At 42.3% G+C, this 20,558-nt stretch overlaps 1 protein-coding gene across 8 annotated transcripts in view; it reads left to right on the forward strand.

The window, feature by feature from the left end:
• Positions 1-19,527, forward strand: part of gramd1bb (GRAM domain containing 1Bb) — a 102,024-nt gene extending 82,497 nt beyond the window's left edge. For all 8 annotated transcript variants that reach the window (XM_061827321.1, XM_061827322.1, XM_061827323.1 and 5 more), the window contains 14 exons: positions 263-366; positions 461-556; positions 909-989; positions 2,364-2,479; positions 3,328-3,490; positions 3,611-3,803; positions 5,767-5,910; positions 5,992-6,110; positions 6,175-6,317; positions 6,407-6,510; positions 7,297-7,597; positions 9,067-9,174; positions 9,419-9,539; positions 12,986-19,527. In XM_061827321.1, the coding sequence (XP_061683305.1) occupies positions 263-366; positions 461-556; positions 909-989; positions 2,364-2,479; positions 3,328-3,490; positions 3,611-3,803; positions 5,767-5,910; positions 5,992-6,110; positions 6,175-6,317; positions 6,407-6,510; positions 7,297-7,597; positions 9,067-9,174; positions 9,419-9,539; positions 12,986-13,075 (1,883 nt within the window). In that variant the 3' untranslated portion in view covers positions 13,076-19,527. The remainder of the gene's footprint in view (positions 1-262; positions 367-460; positions 557-908; positions 990-2,363; positions 2,480-3,327; positions 3,491-3,610; positions 3,804-5,766; positions 5,911-5,991; positions 6,111-6,174; positions 6,318-6,406; positions 6,511-7,296; positions 7,598-9,066; positions 9,175-9,418; positions 9,540-12,985) is intronic.
• Positions 19,528-20,558: the final 1,031 nt, after the last annotated feature.

The raw sequence follows: 20,558 nt of genomic DNA on the forward strand, positions 1-20,558 counted from the left end.
GGTGACTCTGAAGAAACAACAGGAAGCAGAACTGGAGGTAGCAGAAATGAAGATGCTGAGGTTCTCGCTTGGTTGTATAGGATTAGACATGAGCTCATTATAGGCTAATTCTCATGCTAGCTAGCATGGGGTCAGTACCCATTCAAATCCTCATTCACAATTTAGACAAAGGGGGCTTATTGTATTGCTGACGTATGTGGTGTAGAAAATGAATGTGGGGTGTGTGATGTGCTGACGCATCTTTCATGTCTTCGCGCGTCAGACTATTCCTGTGCTCTGCAACGGGACATCCTCCTACAGGGACGACTCTACCTCTCCGAGAACTGGATCTGTTTCTATAGCAACATATTCCGTTGGGAAACACTGGTATGCTTGTTACCTCTCTCGACGTTGTCGTTTTGTTGAAAAAAAAAAAATGGTCTTGAATTTTGAAGAGTACGTGCTGTTTTCTCATGTGCAGCTGACAGTGCGGCTAAAGGACATTTGCTCAATGACAAAAGAGAAGACTGCCCGCCTCATTCCCAACGCCATCCAGGTCTGCACTGACAATGAGAAGGTAAAGTTTTGGTGGACAAATTACAATTTTTTTATATGTCATTGTACTAAAACATTAAAATACCACCCATAAGTTATGATATTACAAAAAGAAGTAACATAATGAAACAAGTAAATACAAGTCCCATATCTAAAATGAGTTATTTCTGTATGAAAGAACAAAAATTTTGTTAATTTGGCACATACATAATTTTTACAGTTTAATGCAAATACCGTATACATTACATATCAAAAACAGAATAACTCAGTTTGGAGACCTTACTTTAGCGATGATCGCCACAGTGTGTTCACTGCTCCTTAAACAAACGATCTTAAATTTTCTCTCCATACTTAGCCAGCGTGTTTCTTTGCAGCACTTTTTCACCTCTTTTGGAGCCAGAGACAGGACATACATGATGATGTTCAGACTTTGGCAGAATGCGCTGCTTGACAAGGTAAGCCAGTGGACTTCTGCACTCTCTTCCTTTTTGTTGCTATTTAGCTGAGCTACATTGTGGTCGTCTAAATCTATTTGATGGCTCTCAGAGAAACAAATCATTCATTTTGTGCATCACGCACATTTACAACTTTTATTTGTTTGTTTGTTTGAGAAATGCCATTAATTCATTTTGGACCCTTGATCATGTAATTCAGGGGTGCCCAGACTTTTTCACCCCAAGATCTACTTTTCAAGCAGCCAGCCTTTCGCGAGCTACTGACGGAGAGGGATGATGCTCCCAAATCATTTTAAGGTTAATGTTATGTTGCGTCCTATATTTAAAATACAGAATTAGCTTTTTGTGCACTGTATGTCTGCGCGTTCATCCTGGATCAGGCTGTGGCAAGGTGGAATTTTGAAATTTCACACCATCTCATCCTGCACCTTCTAATTTGGCTTCAGACCAGACCTTTCCCACTCGGAAAAGAGAAAATGTCATCCAGTTTAAATACTTTTTATTATTTTTATTATTCACATACTCCGACAGTCATCGCATCTTAAAACAGCAGCATTTCTTTTTTAACTTTCTCCATTAATATCGAAAGTAAACATAAGCAGCATCTCTAGCTCGTCTTTACTCTACGTTGCAGACTGTGTTGCTAACTAAAGCAACGGTGGTGGACGCTGTCATTATAAAACACATCGATGGGCTGTGTAAGTACTGTCACATTTATGAGTGTACTTTTTTGAGAGAGGTCATTGTTGGAGAAAGTTCCGTGCGCTGCCTAAAAGAAACCAGTGGCTTTTTCTTTTCATTTTTTCAGTACGTCTGTGAATTGTGCCCTTGGATGTAACAACCAGTCATCCCTCACTCACATTGAATCACATTGCAAAATCCCACACACTAAATAGCTCTATGTTATACTTTCAATTTGCATTGCATTTTTTTTTTTTTTTTGCACACAAAGCAGAATACCTGCGAAGAGACTGGATCAGCGGTGCACAATTACGCACGCAGTTTAGAGGGAACATTGGCTGACATCTTTTTTTTTTTTTTTGGCACACCGTCTCGCAATCGACCAAGACTGCCTCGCAATGGACCAGTCGATCGCAATTGACGCATCAAGCACCCCTGATGTAACTGCTTGGTTGGCCAGATAAATAAACAAAGCGGGCCCGACTTGCCCACCGCGTTACACTCTGCCCAGTCCTTCACTAGACCAGCATTATTATAATTCAATTTTTTTACCTTTCCCTGCTAGGTAAAATGACTACACTCTAAGTTTTCTTTCGTCCATATGAGAAAGTCCAGAAAACTAGACCGCGGTCTTTCCAAGCATGCACCCATAAGTTACCGTGCCGTCATGTTTTCCATTTCTTTCTATTTCAGCCGCTGTGTCCCAAAGAGCTGTGGCACTTTGTCCACCAGTGCTACGGCAATGAGCTCGGCCTGACCAGTGACGACGAGGACTACGTCCCCCCCGATGACGACTTCAACACCATGGGGTGAGCGCGGCCGCACGCTGGTCAAGTCGGTTGCCGCGGCTGCGGACAATTCCCCAAATTACACGCCGATTGATTCAAAGCTGTTTACGAGGGTTTTAACAAATGCATTTAGGTGCACAATCAAAGTATTAACAACCTCCTCTCTCTCTTCTCCTCTCTGTTTATTTGCACTTACTTAAGAGTTCCTAATGACTAGGAAGTGGGAAGTGGAAGTCTAAATTAAAAGCAGCAGAGCTGTGTATCCCAAGCAATTATTGCAGCTTGAGGAGGTTGCAAGCGCTTCGCGGCAGGGAGTGCATTTCACTGGCTAAACCAACTCAGACTTCAGTGGTCAGAAAACAATTCTCCTAACAAAGGGAAAGCTCTTCATGAAGCAGTCCGGTAGTAATAATAGTCATAAAAGCAAAGCTATATTTTTGATCGAGATCTTTTGCTCGCCGTTTAACATTTTCTTTTAACTTTGTTGATCCCGGCTCTGAAGCATTAAATCAATCATCTTTCCATCTATTTTTGCATACCGCTTATCCTCAATAGGGTCCCAGGTGAGCTGGAGCAATTCCAGTTGAACTCGGTAGACAGTATCGCCCCCGGACTGGTTACCAGCCAGTCGCAGTCTTACACGAGTGTGTGTGTTATAAATGTATTGAGAGGGAGTATTGATAACTATGTTCGTCTAACTCTTTGTGAAAATAAAAAGTAATGATAAAATATAATCACAACATATTTGTAGTTTCTTTCCATTTTCTCATTTCTCTCTCTCTCAGTCTCAATCTAAAGTATGAATAACTATGTGCTTAACTGTAACTGTCAACAGTAAATCTAACTTTGTGGCTTGGCGGCACCTCCAGGTTCAGCGAAGAGATTCCGAACGAGGAAAACGAGATGAACAATGACAACTTGTCGAAAAGCAGTGCAGAGGCCAAGCCCGAGGGGAGCCCGCCTCTTCTTCACAAGAAGTTCGTCCCAAACAGCACCATCGACCGCACGAGCAACCACGACACGCCCATCACAGTGAGCTGCGTTGGTCACGTGCCACATTTTTTTCCACAATACGTCAATTGATCACATGTGTAATCTATATTTCACCTTTCGAATGCCATATAAAGACCCTTGTGCGTTGCTGTCCAACAGTTTGACCTCCCAACAGAAGATTTCACAGACTGCCAAGCGGATGGCGAGCTGCTGGCGGTGCCTCTGCTGGTGGACGAGAAGAGCAACGAAACCAGCGGGACGAGCGGCCCAGTCCCTTCGCCCTCCCTCGACTTCAACGACAACGAGGATATCCCCACAGAGCTCAGCGACTCTTCTGAGACACACGATGAGGGTGAGCGCAAACAACAAATTATGCGATCCTTAATCCAGTCAGAAGAGCGTTCCACCTACTACACCAGGGCTCGAGCGCCTTTTAGGCCGAGAGAGCCATAAACGACAAATATTTTAAAATGTAATTCCTAAAGAGCCATATAATATTCGTATTGTATTGTATTCGTGCTTTTTATGTAGGACCAACACTCAAAAGAGTACAACAAGTCTCTAAATTCATTGAAATAACATTATGCTGTTGCTAACCAATGATGAAAAAAGCACTTTTTAACATTAATGCGACTTCTTTGCTGATGGTCTTGTCGTCTGTTTCATACGTGATTACCGTATTTTCCGCACTATAAGGCGCACCTCCAATGAATGGTTTATTTTAAAACTTTTCCCATATATAAGGCGCACCGCATTATAAGGCGCACCGAATTGTAAGGTGCATAGAATAGATGCTACAGTAGAGGCTTTGGTTACGTTATGCATCCATTAGATGGAGCTGCAGTAAAGGGTCAATATTGATCCATATATAAGGCGCACCGGATTATAAGGCACACCGTCGGCTTTTGAGAAAATTCAAGGCTTTTAGGTGTGCCTTATAGTGCGGAAAATACGGTAAATTGATCTTCATGCGGCCTTTGAGACTTCCATCCGTTATTCGTGAACGTAGGTTGGTTGTTTGTTTTTAAATGTGAGAAAGAATTTTCTTATGCATAGGTAGAACCAAACATTGTCAGTACAGGAATACTCGCACGCCGCAGTGTGGTCTATGTGACGGGAAGTGTGTTCCAATTTTTCACAATCAGCTGATCTGCAGGTTTAATTAATTTTTTCATTTCTCCCCACTTATGTGCGCTAGCCAACAGTGCTTGCCGACATAGTCATGTCTTTATGTGAAAAAAATTTCCGATGGTGGGCGGCGCATAAGCACGCTGTCATCATAAACCACATTGATGAGCTGCGTAAGGTTTGTAACATTGGTAATTATGAATGTAACCCTTTAAGAGCGGAGGGGGGTGGTGCAAGGTAAACTAGGAAGAAGAGCGTGTGGCCGTGCAGTTTGTCGTTGTTTGAGAAAGTTACGTGTGCTGCCAAAATATGAACAAAAAAAAAAAATATGAACAACAAAAAAAAAGATTTCAGGCTGCCATCCCACGATCGAGCAAAAGAGCCATGTATGGCTCGCGAGCCATAGGTTCCCAACCCCTGCGCTACACGTTGCCATTTTTCTGGCAAGGCATTCGACAACATTTTCGAGTGGGTCTGCAGGAATGTTGTATATTGAGCCAGAAGAACATTTTGTCATCAAAACATTAGAAATCTCACTTTTGTTATGTAACTGGAGATTTTGGTGTACAGTCAATCCCCATTAACATTGCAAGGGAGATGTTGAAGACACACTCGCAAGAGAATAATTATACGCAATATTAACGGACTGTGTATCAACCTACAGTATATTCATATACACTGCATAAATATATATATATATATAGATATGTGCCTTTGAGCGGGGAGGCAATATTAAAATAGGTTTACTGTTCGCCCGGCGTTCAGGGAAGAGATTAAATCTGGATCATGCAAGGACATTGCAGATTTCTGCGATGTGCTGAGAACTTGTGCGATAATGTGCGACAATGTGGCACCGCACGAGGTGAACCACAATCTCGTGAGGTAATACTGTGCACCCTCTGTTGGATTTCCAGATGGATATTTAGTGGAATTCCTGTGAGACAAAACCAGATTTGACAGGGGACATTCCCAATAGCATACACTTCATCCCAAAGGTGTTGGGACTTGTTAAGTCAAGGTCTTCCCCCCCCAAAAAAAAACTGTGCGTGTTTTTAGTGCCCCTTTCTTTGTCTTACAAATTTACGTCGAATAGTCCAAAATGTCTGGAAGATAAAGAACTGAGGCTATAGCCCAACCCTTGATTGATGTAACCCAGGACTCTTTTCCTTATGCATATTTATGTATAGGTGAGGTTCAGGCCTTCCACGAGGATCTGAACGGGAGGCAGCACATCAACGAGATCTACAAGTTTAGCGTGGACAAGCTGTACGACATCCTGTTCACAGAGTCGCAGTTCATGAGCGACTTCATGGAGCAGCGCCGATTCTCAGGTCTGAATTTGCGACGTTTCTTCCGCCGGGCTTCCACAACCCCTCACGCCTCATTAATCTTTGTCATATTTATGTGTTTAGATGTAGTTTACCACCCGTGGAAGAAGGAGGAGGCAGGGAACCAGACAAGGGAAATCCTGTACACCATCTCGCTGTCCAACCCTCTTGCCCCCAAGACAGCCACAGTCACTGAGACACAGGTATGTTCGAAATACATCAAATGTACTGAATCTTAAAGTGTTAAATCTATAATACACTTTTCAGACGCTGTACAAGGCCAGTCAGGAGAGTGAGTGTTACATCATCGACGCCGAGGTCATCACGCACGACGTTCCCTACCACGACTACTTCTACACCCTCAATCGCTACATGCTCACCCGGGTCGCCAAGAACAAGTGTCGTTTAAGGTGAGTAAGACGATCACGCGAGCTTTCGATTGTCTAGCCGATTCTCGCTAGCGCCAATCGGGTGAGGATCGGTTGTATTTGTTTCCCAGGATATCGACAGAGCTGCGCTTCAGAAAGCAGCCGTGGGGGCTGGTGAAAGGCTTCATTGAGAAAAATTTCTGGAGCGGGCTGGAGGAGAACTTTCGCCAACTTGGTAAACTTGAGAAGTATTGCGTGAACACTGAAAATTGAGTGTGCAAAGCAGCGATTCCATTAATCTGTCGTCATCACTTTACCATTTACCGTAATTCCCGGCCTACAGAGCGCACCTGGTTATAAGCCTCTCCCAGTACATTTGTAAAGGAAATACCATTTGGTACATACATCGTCTGCAGCCGCGTAAAAGACGCAGGTGGCCACATTTAAACCGACATTGAAACACGAGATATTTACAAAGAAAGATGGTACACAAACAGTTTAACACTAGCGCCGCCGCACTAATGCTAGCGCCATCATGCTAATGCTAGCGCCGCTGCACGTGCTAACGCTAGGGCCTCCGTTAGCGCCGCTGTGCTAACACTAGCGCTGCCGCGCTAACAGGGCCGGTTAAAAAAAACAAAAAAACATACTGGTAAAAATCATTGAGACACGGGAGTAACAGGCTAGCGGAGCGCTAACATTGCCTGACCGGTAAAAGTCACTTCCTCGCCAAATATATTCGGTTTCACTCTTACATTTTCCGCTCAAGTGACCCCTTGCGGCCGTTAGAAAAAATGCACAAATTAGCCGCGTCACTGCATAAACCGCAGGGTTGAAAGCGTGTGAAAAAAGTTGCGTCTTATAGGCCGGAAATTACAGTAAATATGTACGGTTTTCAAGGAATGCTGTGATATTCTATGATGAATTCGACGGTGTTATAGTCCTCCAGATATTTTCTTCTATAGTCTTGAATCTCAGACAACAGCCCATCACTCAATCATTGAGGAAATGTCTTTGTCAGAGGTGGAGCTGTCCAAGCTGGAGGAAATCCTGACCGAAGCCCACCAGCTCTCACCAAAGGCGAAAGCAGTGAAGAACGCCACGGTGAGGCGGAAGAAGAGGCCGACCCCCCACATGCGCAGCCAACATCTGGACGAAGCGCTCAGTCCCGTCACCACGCCGACGGATGAGGAGGTGATTCAACGCATCAAGCAAGTGGCGGGCTCCACGCAGACCAGACATCAGAGTCCGGAGCACCGTCGCCTGCCCGGAGGCTTGGCGCTGTACAGCGTCTCCAAACTGCTGCTCATCATAAGTTTTGTGTATGTATCTTAATATATTTACTTTGTAGGGGAAACAAACTGGTCTCAGGTGGGCTTGAGCCTATCGTTGACTTTGGGTGAGACTTTCAGTACAGGTCACCATCTTATCAGGCATATGCAGGCGGACAGCCATCTTCTCACGTATTGACAATTTAGTCTTAAATTAGGCTAACATGCATGTGTTTGGAATTGTGGAAGGAAGCCAGAGTACTTACAGAAAACCCATCCAAGAACATGGAGAACATGCAAATTATACTCAGAAAGGACAAAGCTGAGATACGTAATCCTGAGCCCCAGAACTGAATGAATGATTTGATAACCTATCTCTCACTGTGCTTATGAGCTAATGAAACCCAATAGAAGAGTTCTATGTAGCTATGTAGCACGGTGGATCAGCTGGTATAGTGTTGGCCTCACAGTTCTGAGGACTCGGGTTCAATCCTGTGTGGATTTTGCGTGTTCTCCCCGTGCCTGCGTGGGTTTTCTCCAGGTACTCCGGTTTCCTCCCACATCCCAAAAACATGCAACATAAATTGGACACTCTAAATTGCCCCTAGGTGTGATTGTGAGTGCGGCTGTTTGTCTCCATGTGCCCTACGCTTGGCTGGTAACCAGTTCAGGGTGTACCCCGCCTCCTGCCCGTTGACAGCTGGGATAGGCTCCAGCACTCCCCGCGACCCTTGTGAGGATAAGCGGCTAAGAAAATGGATGGATGGACCACTCGGCCAGAAACAGTGCAGTTACATCACTCCAAACCACACTTATCATTAAGTTTTTCTAAGTGGCAAACAAAACTTAACAGCACGGAGAAAAAGGTTGGTCCGTTAACAGTCAACCTACTTTGGCATGTGCATTATCGCCGCCTACTGGTGTCCTCGAAGATGATCCACAGAATGTTATTTTCAGACCGATGGATGGATGGATGGAGGTGTACCCTTTTTGAGTGCTAGTGAATTTCCTCAAATAGTGACTATTGCTTTGACATTCACCTCCCTAAATCTTTAGGTACAGTTGAATATGACACACTAACTCTAAAAATACAGCAGAATTTTTCATACAGCTGTTGCTCCATACCTAATGTGGTAAACAGATAATTCAGTGTGATACAAATGTTACTTGCTCAATGGCATAAATGGGAGGGTTTTTTTCTGAAAATGTATGAGTCATTAGACAGGCCTTTACACATGCCTTTCATCTTGGTTCCCTATTTTACTAGTTTTCTAATATTCTCCGACATGTCATTTCAATTTACAAGAATATATGTTGCCATTGAGTGTAACCCCTCTCTCCTCTCGTTTCATTGCCGTCCATAGGATCTGTCTAAGGTACATGTAGAATGTTTATCTGCACAGCCGCAATATCCAAAAGCATGTTTCAAGTACTGTATATTTACATATGTGTAAGAAAATGCCCAAAATAAGTTTTTGTTTCTCAACTAAGTTGTTGTATCTTTTCCTTTCCACCTTCAGTCTGGTCCTTCTGGTGTTCCTCAATATGATGCTCTTCTACAAGTTATGGATGCTGGAATACTCTGCTCAGTCTTTAACCACTTGGCAAGGTCTGCGGCTGCATGAAAGGTTTGCACATGCACACACGCACGCACACATTTCTATAGCCTGCAGACATACTGCTATTTACTGTTCACGATAACATGATCACATATGACTAATAACATATGCGACTGGAACCCATTAAGTCTCTTGAATGGCTCCGGGGCTGAATGAAACCATTTGCCAAGTTCTTTGAATGGAGGCCACGCTTCAGTGGCCGTACCTTGCTAACTGCTAAATTGTCTTACTGCGTGTGCGTACGTGTACGCAGTAAACTTCCTCAGACACAAATGGAGTGGGCCCAGCTCCTGGAGGCGCAGCAGCGTTTCCACGACGCCGAGCTGCAGAAGTGGCGGGAGATAATCAAGTCATCTGTAGTACTACTCGACCAGGTACTCTCACACTCGAAAATGTCGCAAAGTTACACTGAAGTAACATATTACCGTCATTCTCTGCCTACAGAGCGCACCTGGTTATAAGCCTCACCCGGTACATTTGTAAAGGAAATACCATTTGGTACATACATACGCCGCAGTCGTGTAAAAGCCGCAAGTGCCTACATCGAAACACGAAATGTTTACAAAGACGGTACACAGAAAGAGTTTAACGCTAGCGTGGTGCTAATACTAGCGCCGCGCTAACGCTAGTGCTGACACTAGTGCTGCACTAATGCTAGCGCTAACGCTAACAGGGGCAGTTAAAATAAAACTTATCACTGAGACACGCCAGTAACACAACAGCAACACGCTAGCACAGGGCCAGTAAAAGTCACTTCCTGGGCACATATTCCACCGGTCTCTTTCTTAACTTTTCTGCTCACATGCCCCCTTGCGGGCGTTAGAACAAAATGCACAAATTAGCCGTGTCACCGCATAAACCGCAGGGTTGAAGGCGCGTGAAAAAAGTCACGGCTTGTAGGCCGGAAGTTACGGTAAACTGTATTACGCATATAATAGAATGTATGTCAAGGGAAACTGGAGTTGAGGTGACCAAACAACTGAGGCAAAACTCAGTCGATGTGCCCAACATCATGGTGTGGCTACATGTCCGAATTAGCTGGACGATCATGACTGATGATGAGTCCACACAAAAAAAGTTTAATGCTAGCGCCACCGTGCTAACAGGGCTTGTTAAAAAAAAAAAAAAAAAAACATACTGGTAAAAATCAGAGACGCGGCAGTAACACGCTAGCACAGCGTTAACAGGGCCGGTAAAAGTCACTTCCTCGGCACATATATTCGGTCTCACTCTTGCCTTTTTGCTCGAGTGCCCCCTTGCAGCCATTAGAAAAAATGCACAAAATAGCTGTATCACCGCATAAACCGCATAAACTGCGGGGTTGAAAGCCTCGGTAAAAAAGTTGCGGCTTATAGGACGGAAATTATGAGTCATTTTTGACATAACATAAAGATGCACTCACTGTATATTAGGGAGACCTGCATAATCATGCTGTACGGGGGAACCTCGTTTTACCAGAGTTCTGTTCCTACCTCCTATATTGATCAATACATTTTTGAATGCAGCTCTTGTATTACAATTCATCAGGAGTGGCTAAGATGGTGACCAGTTTGCACATTTGATTGAGCTGCAGGAAACCAAAGTTGGCACAGTGAAACCGCTACATGAATAATGGTTAGAGTCGATCAAACTATCAACATCATCAAACCTTTTTTAACTGTACCGGCCGTGGCAATGTTGTCACAAACAAAAATAGATAAAAACTAAGTGCACACTCTTGGAAAACAGATCAGCTGACTTCTTGTGTACGCTACATTAATAAGCTTAACTACAGTTTAAAGATGTGATTGTTTGAAGGCAAGCTTGCTAAGATATTGTTTTCTTTATGGCTAGTCTCTTTCGACCATCGTTCCATTTAACTTTGGTCGAAAGTGACCATGTATATCCTTTATTAATACAAATATATTATCCTATATGAACAAAGCCTGAACATCAAATCTCAGTGGTTCTGCGTTGACATCTCGCGTTACAAAAAAACATTGGAGAACTTTGAATTTTCTTTGTGAAATTCCCCTTCACCATATACCCCGACCGACGGGAAGTGGTTAGACCTGCTGGATTCTGTGTGTCGGATCGAGTTATACGTCATTACCGGTGCTCTTTATCGGCTCCGCTACCGTACAGTGAACTCCCGCTAATGGGTGGGGGTCAGGACTGTGCTCTGCCTAATAGCGAAAATCTGTGACTAATTTAGTCCACAAAAAAAATGTTTGCAATTGCCTATAAATGCCACAAGATGGCAGAAAAAGCACCACATACTGTATATCTCCATGAAACGCCTCAAAACACTTCAACATAACTCCCTGACGCTAAGATGGAGCCAGATAGTGGCGAAATAATAATAGTAGTACTTTTTTTACTCTGGCCTGCACACCCAAAAAGTTTTTGGTTTTTTTTGTCTGTATTGCCCTTTGGGTTTCAAAAGAAATCCCACAACAGACGAATCTTCTTCTTTTCCTTCCGGCTTGTCCCGTTAGGGGGCGCCAGAGTGTGTCATCTTTTTCCATTTAAGTCTATCTTGTTTATCTTGCTCTCTCTCCTCACTGTCCTCATGTCCTCCCTCACAACATCCATCAATCTTTTCTTTGGTCTTCCTCTCTTTCTTTCTTTTGCCTGGCAACTCCATCCTCAGCAAACTTCTACCAATATACCATATTTTCCGCACTATGTGACAGAAGAGTCTCTGCTAGGATGAAGGGCAAAGTTTATAAAACAGTGGTGAGGCCGGCCATGATGTGCGGATTACAGACGGTGGCACTGAAGAAACAACAGGAAGCAGGACTGGAGGTAGCAGAAGTGAAGATGCTGAGGTTCTTGCTTGGTGTGAGAGGGTTGGATAGGATTAAAAATGAGCTCATTAGAGGGACAGCCAAAGTTGGATGTTTTGGAGACAAGATTCGTGAGAGCAGACTTCGATGGTTTGGACATGTTCGGAGGCGAGAGAGTGAGCATATTGGTAGAAGGCTGCTGAGGATGGAGCTGCCAGGCAAAAGAGCGAGAGGAAGACCAAAGAAAAGGTTGATGGATGTGGTGAGGGAAGACATGATGGCAGTTGGGGTTAGAGAGGAAGATGCACGAGATAGGCTGAGATGGAAAAAGATGACACGCTGTGGCGACCCCTCACGGGACAAGCCAAAAGAAAAAGAAGATAAGGCACACCGGATTATAAGGCACACCCTCAATGAATGGCCTATTTTAAATCTTTTTTTCCACATATAAGGCGCACAGCATTATAAGGCGCATAGAATAAACTCTACAGTAGAGGCTGGGGTTACGTTATGCACTAAAGGCTCAGTATTGATCCATATATAAAGCACACCGCATTATAAGGCGCACTGTCGGCTTTTGGGAAAATTAAAGGCTTTTACGTGCTCCTTATAGTGCAGAAAATGCAGGACTCATTCTCTCGCCTCTGGACATGTCCAAACCATCGAGGTTTGCTCTATTGAACCTTGTCTCCAAAGCATCCAACTTTGGGTGTCCCTCTAATGAGCTCATTTCTAATCGTATCCAACCTGTTCACTCCGAGCGAGAACCTCAGCATATTAATTTCTGCAACCTGTCGATTCTTCAGTGCCACCGTCTCTAATCCGTACGTCATGGCCTCTGCAGACAATGTAATCTGAAGGAGGCTACTGATTGTAAGGTAGTGGTCGGGGGGGAATCGACAGCATAGGATGGTGGTGTGTTGGATGACTCTGGTAGTGGGTAGGACGATTACGAAGACAAAAAGTAGAGCAGAGACTCAGGTGGTAAATCCAACTTCACTCAATATAAACATGCTGTGACATTATTTCCTTTTTATTCCCACCTTGATCAGATGAAAGACTCTTTATTGAACCTCCAGCGGGGGATCGGATTGAGGGACTACAGCTCGGAGAGCGAAGACAAGAGGACTCACTACCGCTGACCCGCCGCCACAAACGAGGCCACGAGGGCATGCTGTGCAATATTGGACCGCTTTTGTTTTTGTTTTTTTTTTTCTTTTATGAGTCTGTACACAGGGAGATAAAGAGAAAGCAGGTCCAGGAACGGGAAGAGCGGGCGAAGAACAGACGGGGAATTGAGCCGATGTCTCCCGCAGCACTGACTCCATCCTACTGTAAGCCATGTGTGTCACCCTGGGGGTCAGGCAGGGAGAATGCGTTCACACTACTGCATGCGTTCAGCAACTCCTGTCAGTATTCACGTGGTTCCAGTTCCGGTCTGTGTGTGTCAAAAAGCGACTGGAAACGGAGAGACAGGGTTCATCCGGAGAGTTCTGAGTCTTTCTGCTCTCTCTCGACTGTTCCGCGTCCTCCCCCTAGAGGTCCTCGCGCTGCAGCGTCTCTTCTCACGGCTTCGCCTCCTTGCAAAATCTGGTCTTGAGTGGTCTTTGTCAGGGCTGGTTCCCTGTCAGGCAGGCACACACGTAGACGCCAACAAATCTCCCTTTGACGCGGTTTTGTTTCCGCACGGTGTCACCGAACCTCTCCCGATCGATCAGATGGTCGAATGTAGAACTAGAATGTATGATTCCACGAGAAGACCTTTGAAAAGGGACACTGCAGCCAGACCAGTAGGGAGACGTCTTCTTACGTGTTTTATTACTAAACTGTGACTATATCTCTTTAGAAGTGTTTCAAATTAGAAAGAATTCTATGAATATATTTGAAATATATAAGAGCATTTCATTATTTAATATATATATATATATTTCAAAATATACGATGAGCATTACCTATATTTATTGTTAATTTATGTACATAAGAAAAGAGAGCGCTAGAGCTGTTGAATTTCTAAAAGAAAAAAAACAAAACGGTTTTCTTCTCTTTAAGAAACGCATGCCAGATATGTCTGTGACATGTCCAGTGTGCAAGCGCGAGTGCGCATTTGTGCGATTATATGCGCGTGTGTGTACGTGTAGAGTGTGACATTTTTACCATTCCACACGCGTTTTCTGTTTTTAATCAGTTTTCCATTCCCGGTTCCCGCAGCCAGGACCGCCTTTTAAAATGAATCGAACGCGTTTTGAACGCGACGCCGCACGAGTTTGTAATCAAAACCAAATGTTTGGAGAACTGCATCGATCCACTTGCTGTAAACCAGTCGTGGTTTTCGATGAAAAAGTAGCTGATAGGGCACAAATCATTTAGGTCGGCCTAACAGCTGACTCCTCAACCTCACAAATGACACGTTTAGTGTAAAACGACTCCAACGTAATCCAGTTTGAATGGTCACAAAGTCCTTGTGCAGCCACTTATTGCTAAGTAGAATTGGACCCACCACAAACGATTGTTCCCTAAAGCCCAATTCTAGTAAATCTGGCATGTGCTGCTCATTTTCATTTTGATGTTGCCTTCATAACTCGGGGCAGAGACATTTTCTCCCAAAAAAGGAAACAGAGAGGCGGCAGCGGCCCAGTTAAAGTCCGACGCGCAGGACGTTACTCCAAAATCAACACTCGCAAAACGACGAGTCAAATCGAAGGTGAACGCACCCCATGATAAGATTTTGGAAGAGTTGTGCAGAATTATTAAAATGGACTGGATGTGTGTGACAGAATATTTGAGACACACTGAAAAGGGGAAAAAATTATTTAAAAAAAAAAATATGGAAGGAATTATGATGTAAAAGTCTCAAAATCATACTACAGTAAAGTCATAAAATTACAAAAACCAAAACATTTTAATAATGTGGGAATAAAAGTGGACTGTTACAAGAAAAATACTCGAGGTTTAGTTACAAAAAAGTTTTACAATTATGATATATGAGGATGAAGTTGTAATTGGGGGGGGGGGGGTGACAAAGTTGTAAATTTCTATTGAGAGAAAAGTCCAAATTGTAACATTGCAAGGATAATATCAAAAGTGGGACATATTCAAATTAGAATGAGGGCTCTAAATTGATAAAAATTAAACTTACATTTGTTAAATTTCATTTAAAATTCAAATTAGAATGAGGGCTCTAAATTGATAAAATCGAAGCATGATGTTGGAAAAGTCTCAAAATCATACCACAGTAAAGTCATAAAATTTCAAAAACCTAAACGTTTTAATATTGCGGGAATAAAATTGGACTGTTACGATAAAACAACTCGAGGGTTTGTTCCAAAAAAAAGTTTTAATAATTATGATATATGAGGATATAATAGGGGCGGGGGGGATGACAAAGTTGTGAATTCATATGAGAGAAAAGTCCAAATTGTAACATTGCAAGGATAATGTCAAAAGTGGGACATATTGAAATTGGAATAAGGGCTCTAAATTGCGAGAAATTAAATTTAAATTAATTACATTTCATTTAAAATTCTAATTAGAATGAGGGCTCTAAATTGATTAAATGGAAGCATGATGTTGGAAAAGTCTCGAAATCATACCACAGTAAAGTCATAAAATTTAAAAAGCTTAAACATTTTAACATTGTGGGAATAAAATTGGACCGTTACAAGAAAACAATTCGAGGTTATGTTACAAAAAAGTTTTAATAATTATGAGACATAAGGATGAAGTCGCAATATTAGGAGGAAAAAAGTGACAAAGTTGTACATTTCTATGAGAGAAAAGTCATAATTGTTCTAGAATGTAATTGTAACATTACAGGAATAATGTCAAAAGTGTGACAGATTCAAATTAGAATGAGGGCTCCAAATATCACAGATGCATGATCATTTCATCACAAAAGTAAATATTTTATGCAAGTACAATTCAAGGATAAATTCAAAAGAAATAAAGTCATAATACAGTAGAAAGAGAAATTAAATAATATACATGGTTTAATTTATAATATCCTAAATTTAAACGATAAAGTGATTCTTTAGGATCTTGTCCCATATTTATATTAAATTTTACAAACAATTATTCTATTTGTGTGTCAAATTTGGTCTTCGCTTGTTAAATTTCTGGTCTCGTTTTGTCCAATTATATATTCAATTTATTGATTTATTTTTTTCCTTTTAAGAATGGCCCTTATTCTAATTTGTAGTGTTAAAAATCAAAAGGTATGGATCTTTAATTTTTATTTTTTTTAAATGTGCTGGGACGCTGCCCCCACTCTCCCCAAATGCAAAAATGGCCACCAAAGGCGACGCCACAAGTCATAACCATCCCAAAATGTCCCACTGTTTCTTGCAATGTGTATGACCATTTTTTTTTCCCCCAAGCGGTTATCTGGGATTGCAGCGAAAGCATGAGAATGAACACGACCTTGAGAAAGTTCTAGAACTAGCCCCGTTGTATATTCAAAGAAGTATTACTGTGTGTGTGTGTGTGTGTGTTGTGGGCTGGCTTTGAGAGCATGACTGAAAGGGAAAACCTTTTCGCTGCCCTAACTCGGAAGCACTTCCAAACATTCAAACTTCCTGGTGTCGAAATCATTTCACTAAAGAAAACAAGAGAAGCACTTTATTCCATCTTTGGTATCGTTGCCGGCGATGACGTCATCTTCCAAACGTTTCTTTGCATTTTGCGCTTGATGAGAATGACTTTGGCCCCCCAAAAAGTGTATTTATGCATTCTTCTGTGTGTATGTGTGTGTGTTCTCTGTGCTTGTGACGTATAGGAAGGAAAAGGAATCTTAAGCGTCTGTGACTTAAAACGGATGAACTCCTGCTGTGTGGGGGCTCACTTGAAGTTTTTTTTTTTGTTTTTTCTTTTTTGCTACGTGTTACACCGCTACATCTTTTAATATAAATATATATTTCAGAGGGACGGGGAGTGAGAAACTAAAGGGTTATAAAGAGAATCTATGCTTCATTTATACGATGGTACGGAATGTCGTGAAAAATGTGAAATGGGGAACTATTTTTACCTTTTTAGATGATTTTTCTTTTTTTGTTTTAAGAAACATCTGATCAAGCTGGATAGCGAGTATATAAAAAAAAAACCCTCTGTGTATTTCAAGGACTGACTTAATGACTATTCAACTACTCTTTTCTATTTATTTTTTACAAAAAGTCTCACTTAGATTACTCCAGCTATACTATTGATTAGTATAGGCTACTGTATCTGCATTTTATTAAAGATTGTATTGTCAGTGCCGTGGAACACTTTGATGGCTATTATCGTAATTCCCGGCGTACGGAGCGCAACTGGTTACAAGCCTCACCGAGTATATTTGTAAAGGAAATACCATTTGGTACATACGTACGCCGCAGCTGTGTAAAAGCCGCAAGTACCCGCATTGAAACACGAGATATTTACAAAGAAAGACGGTACACAGACGGAGTTTATTGGTAGCGCGGCGCTAAGGCTAGCAGTAACGTTCGCGCTAGCTAACAGGGTCAGTTAAAATGAAATTTATAGGTAAATATCACTGAGACACGCCAGTAACACAGCAGCAACATGCTAGCACAGCGCTAACGCTAGAGCAGTGGTAACAGGGCCGGTAAAAGTCACTTCCTCGGCACATATATTCCACCTTTTCCGCTCGAGTGCCCCTTTACGGCCGTTAGAAAACATGGACAAATGAGCCACATCACCGTATAAACCGCACGGTTGAAAGCGTGTGAAAAAAATCGCTGCTTGTAGGCCGGAAATTACGGTAATTGGCATGAATCAACACTCATTAGGGAATAGTTACTACTGTGATTTTTTTTGTTTTTTTAATTAAAAAAAAAAAAAAAACACCAACACCCTTTATTAAAGCAACAGTAAGAACAAGGTTGGCATTAATAATACTGCACCAGTTGCAAAGTGTACTTTAAAGGTCAACTGACAGCCATATATACATTTTAAAATTGATATTGTTATGAAAACTACATATAATATGATTCGCTTCAATGAAAAAAAATGAACGAAAATTAATGCACAAAGTTGCGGAAGTCTCACTTGACATCCAAATGGCGGCCATATTGCCTGCAACGTCATTTGCAGTCGCCATAGAAAACGCGTAGTAGCACCTGCTATGGGAGAGGAACAAGAGATTTTCAGATATTTTCGGACGCCACTTCTGACACGGAAGCTCTTTTTAAAGAAGAGAACATCTCACAATCGAGTGACGTGACCGGGACAATATTACCCTATCGTTTCGAGCCATATTTAGATGACATCCGGATCACTTCTCACTAACAACAGACTCCCCGGCAGTATTTATGATAGTATGTAGCGTACTCCGGAGGACCCATACCGGGCAAAGTAACTACTTCAGGGGTGCCCAGACACCGGTGGCCGGTGGAGGTGGGAGCTCCTTTCTCCTCCACACGGCAAAACCACCTCCACACCTGATCCACCTCCGCAGCGGCGATGAACAACACCGGCCCGCGCACATCGACACCTTTAGCACCCTTGACTTACGTACTTTATTTAAAGTTATGATGTGGATCTTTTTTTGCGTTCTGAGAGAAGGTTTACATCTTCGTCGTCCCCACCAACTATTGTTTTATTTAATAGGTATACACACCGACCTGTCATTTAGAACCCACAAACCTCTCGTCCTTTGCACCTGTGCAATCCATTTTTCACGACGAACCGGGTCTTTTGGAAAAGTGTGAAGAGTGAATCCATCCACCCGATTTTTTTAGCAAAATCCAGAAATGCGCCGAGCCGGCATTTTAGCTAACACGATGAAAAAAACTATTTTTCACCAGTACAATAGGTATAATCCAATATAAACACTCGACCCAGCTCCCGCAAAAAAACGGCACTTCCCAGTTCTTCTCCAAATAATTCCCTAAAAAAAAATCCATATACGACAACTTCCTGACATGCCCATTAAAAACATGCTAAAAATGATGCTTTGCATGTCAGTTGACCTTTAAGAAGCTAGTGAATGTATTTGCTTGTGGTGAGCAATTTAGCAGCTGCCCACAAATCACGCAGTCCGCGACAGTCGCTGATCTGTGGTCGCCATGGAAATCACTGCCGCGTTGGTTTCTTACCACAAAAGCCGGTGTGAGATTCCAAAAAAAAATTTGTAAATGACGCTGATGCATAGTTTTTCAGTCACTCCAAAATGAAAACGTATTCAGGTCAGATTGTTTCATCGGGTTGCTTTAACGTGGAAAATGATTTGGACCTTCAGGGAATGAACACTGATGGAATCAATCAAGAGTTCTACTGTATCTTTAGTTTTCTTTCTTTTTTTAGAAAAATTATTTCATCTTCTACAAGGAGAATCTTTAGTAACATTTCTACATGAGATAAATATATACTCCAAGTGTATGTTGTGTGTATGTGTGTATATCTGCAGTGTACATACACACACCCACACAATCTTGAGAGAGGAAATCCGACCTGCGCTGCGCGTAGGCTTTCTTGGACTTGCTGATGATTTTTTTTTTTTTTATGTGATTTTATTTTATTTTGCCTCATAGAGACTAAAAGAGACAAAGTGGCTTTCTGGTTCTTGTGAAGTAGAGACTGAACATATGAATAAAGATGTAAAGCTGATGGATTTTGCTCTCCGTGTCGAGCTTTCTCTCTCTTTCTTTGCGACCTCCGGAGAGGAAGTGGCGGCGCTAATATGAAATATTCATCAAGGGCTACACTTCCCGCTATGGAGTACAATTCAAGGTCAGACGTTAAAATATTGATGTCAAAAGCTTAGTTTTTGGGAGGGGATTTACTACAGTCGAGTGGCTCCCCGTAGGCCATCTGTTATTTTTTATTTTTTTTCACTTTCAATAATCCTCTACAACTCTAGTCGGTGACCTCGTTTGGGCACAAACTTCAATAATGTCAGCAAGCAAATACCTTCAACTTGTAGGGATAAACATATATAGATGTTTGGAATATTGTATTAAAACACATGTTTTATTTCCGTATTACCAGAAGGTGTTGCTAATGTACCAAATCTTATTTTTATTGCAATGTTCGTTTACATTGGCAGTACAGTAAATTCTGGTGGTTAGCACATGTGCATCACAGTTCTGAGGTGTAATGTTGCCTGTTGCCCCCGCGCTTGCGTGGGTTCCCTCTGGGTAGTCCGGCTTCCTCTCACATTTCGAAAATGTATATGTTAAATGAATTGAATATAGGGGGGGCACAGTGGATCAGCTGGAAAGCGTTGGCCTCACAGTTCTGAGCTGTACCCTGCCTCCTGCCCGTTGACTGCTCAGATAGGCTCCAGCATTCACCGCGACCCTCGTGAGGATAAGCGGCAAAGAAAATGGATGGATAATTGAACATACTAAATTATACATGGGTTGTTAATTAATTACCTTATGGGTTGGACTATGATCGTCATCAAAGAAAATATGCCAATCACGTTCCATCTAAATGTACTGCACATAAATTTAATTTATTGAACAAAAGTTAATGCTTTTAATGTTTTTTTTATGTTTTTTTTTTTACTCCCAAGAGGCGGGGTACACCCTGAACTGGTCACCAGACAATCGCAGGGCACAAAGAGACAAACAGCCGCACTCACAATCACACCTAGGGGCAATTTAGAGCGTCCAATTAATGTTGCGTGTT

Source organism: Syngnathoides biaculeatus, chromosome 8, assembly GCF_019802595.1.
Source record: "Syngnathoides biaculeatus isolate LvHL_M chromosome 8, ASM1980259v1, whole genome shotgun sequence".
In the NCBI taxonomy this organism is placed as follows: domain Eukaryota; kingdom Metazoa; phylum Chordata; class Actinopteri; order Syngnathiformes; family Syngnathidae; genus Syngnathoides; species Syngnathoides biaculeatus.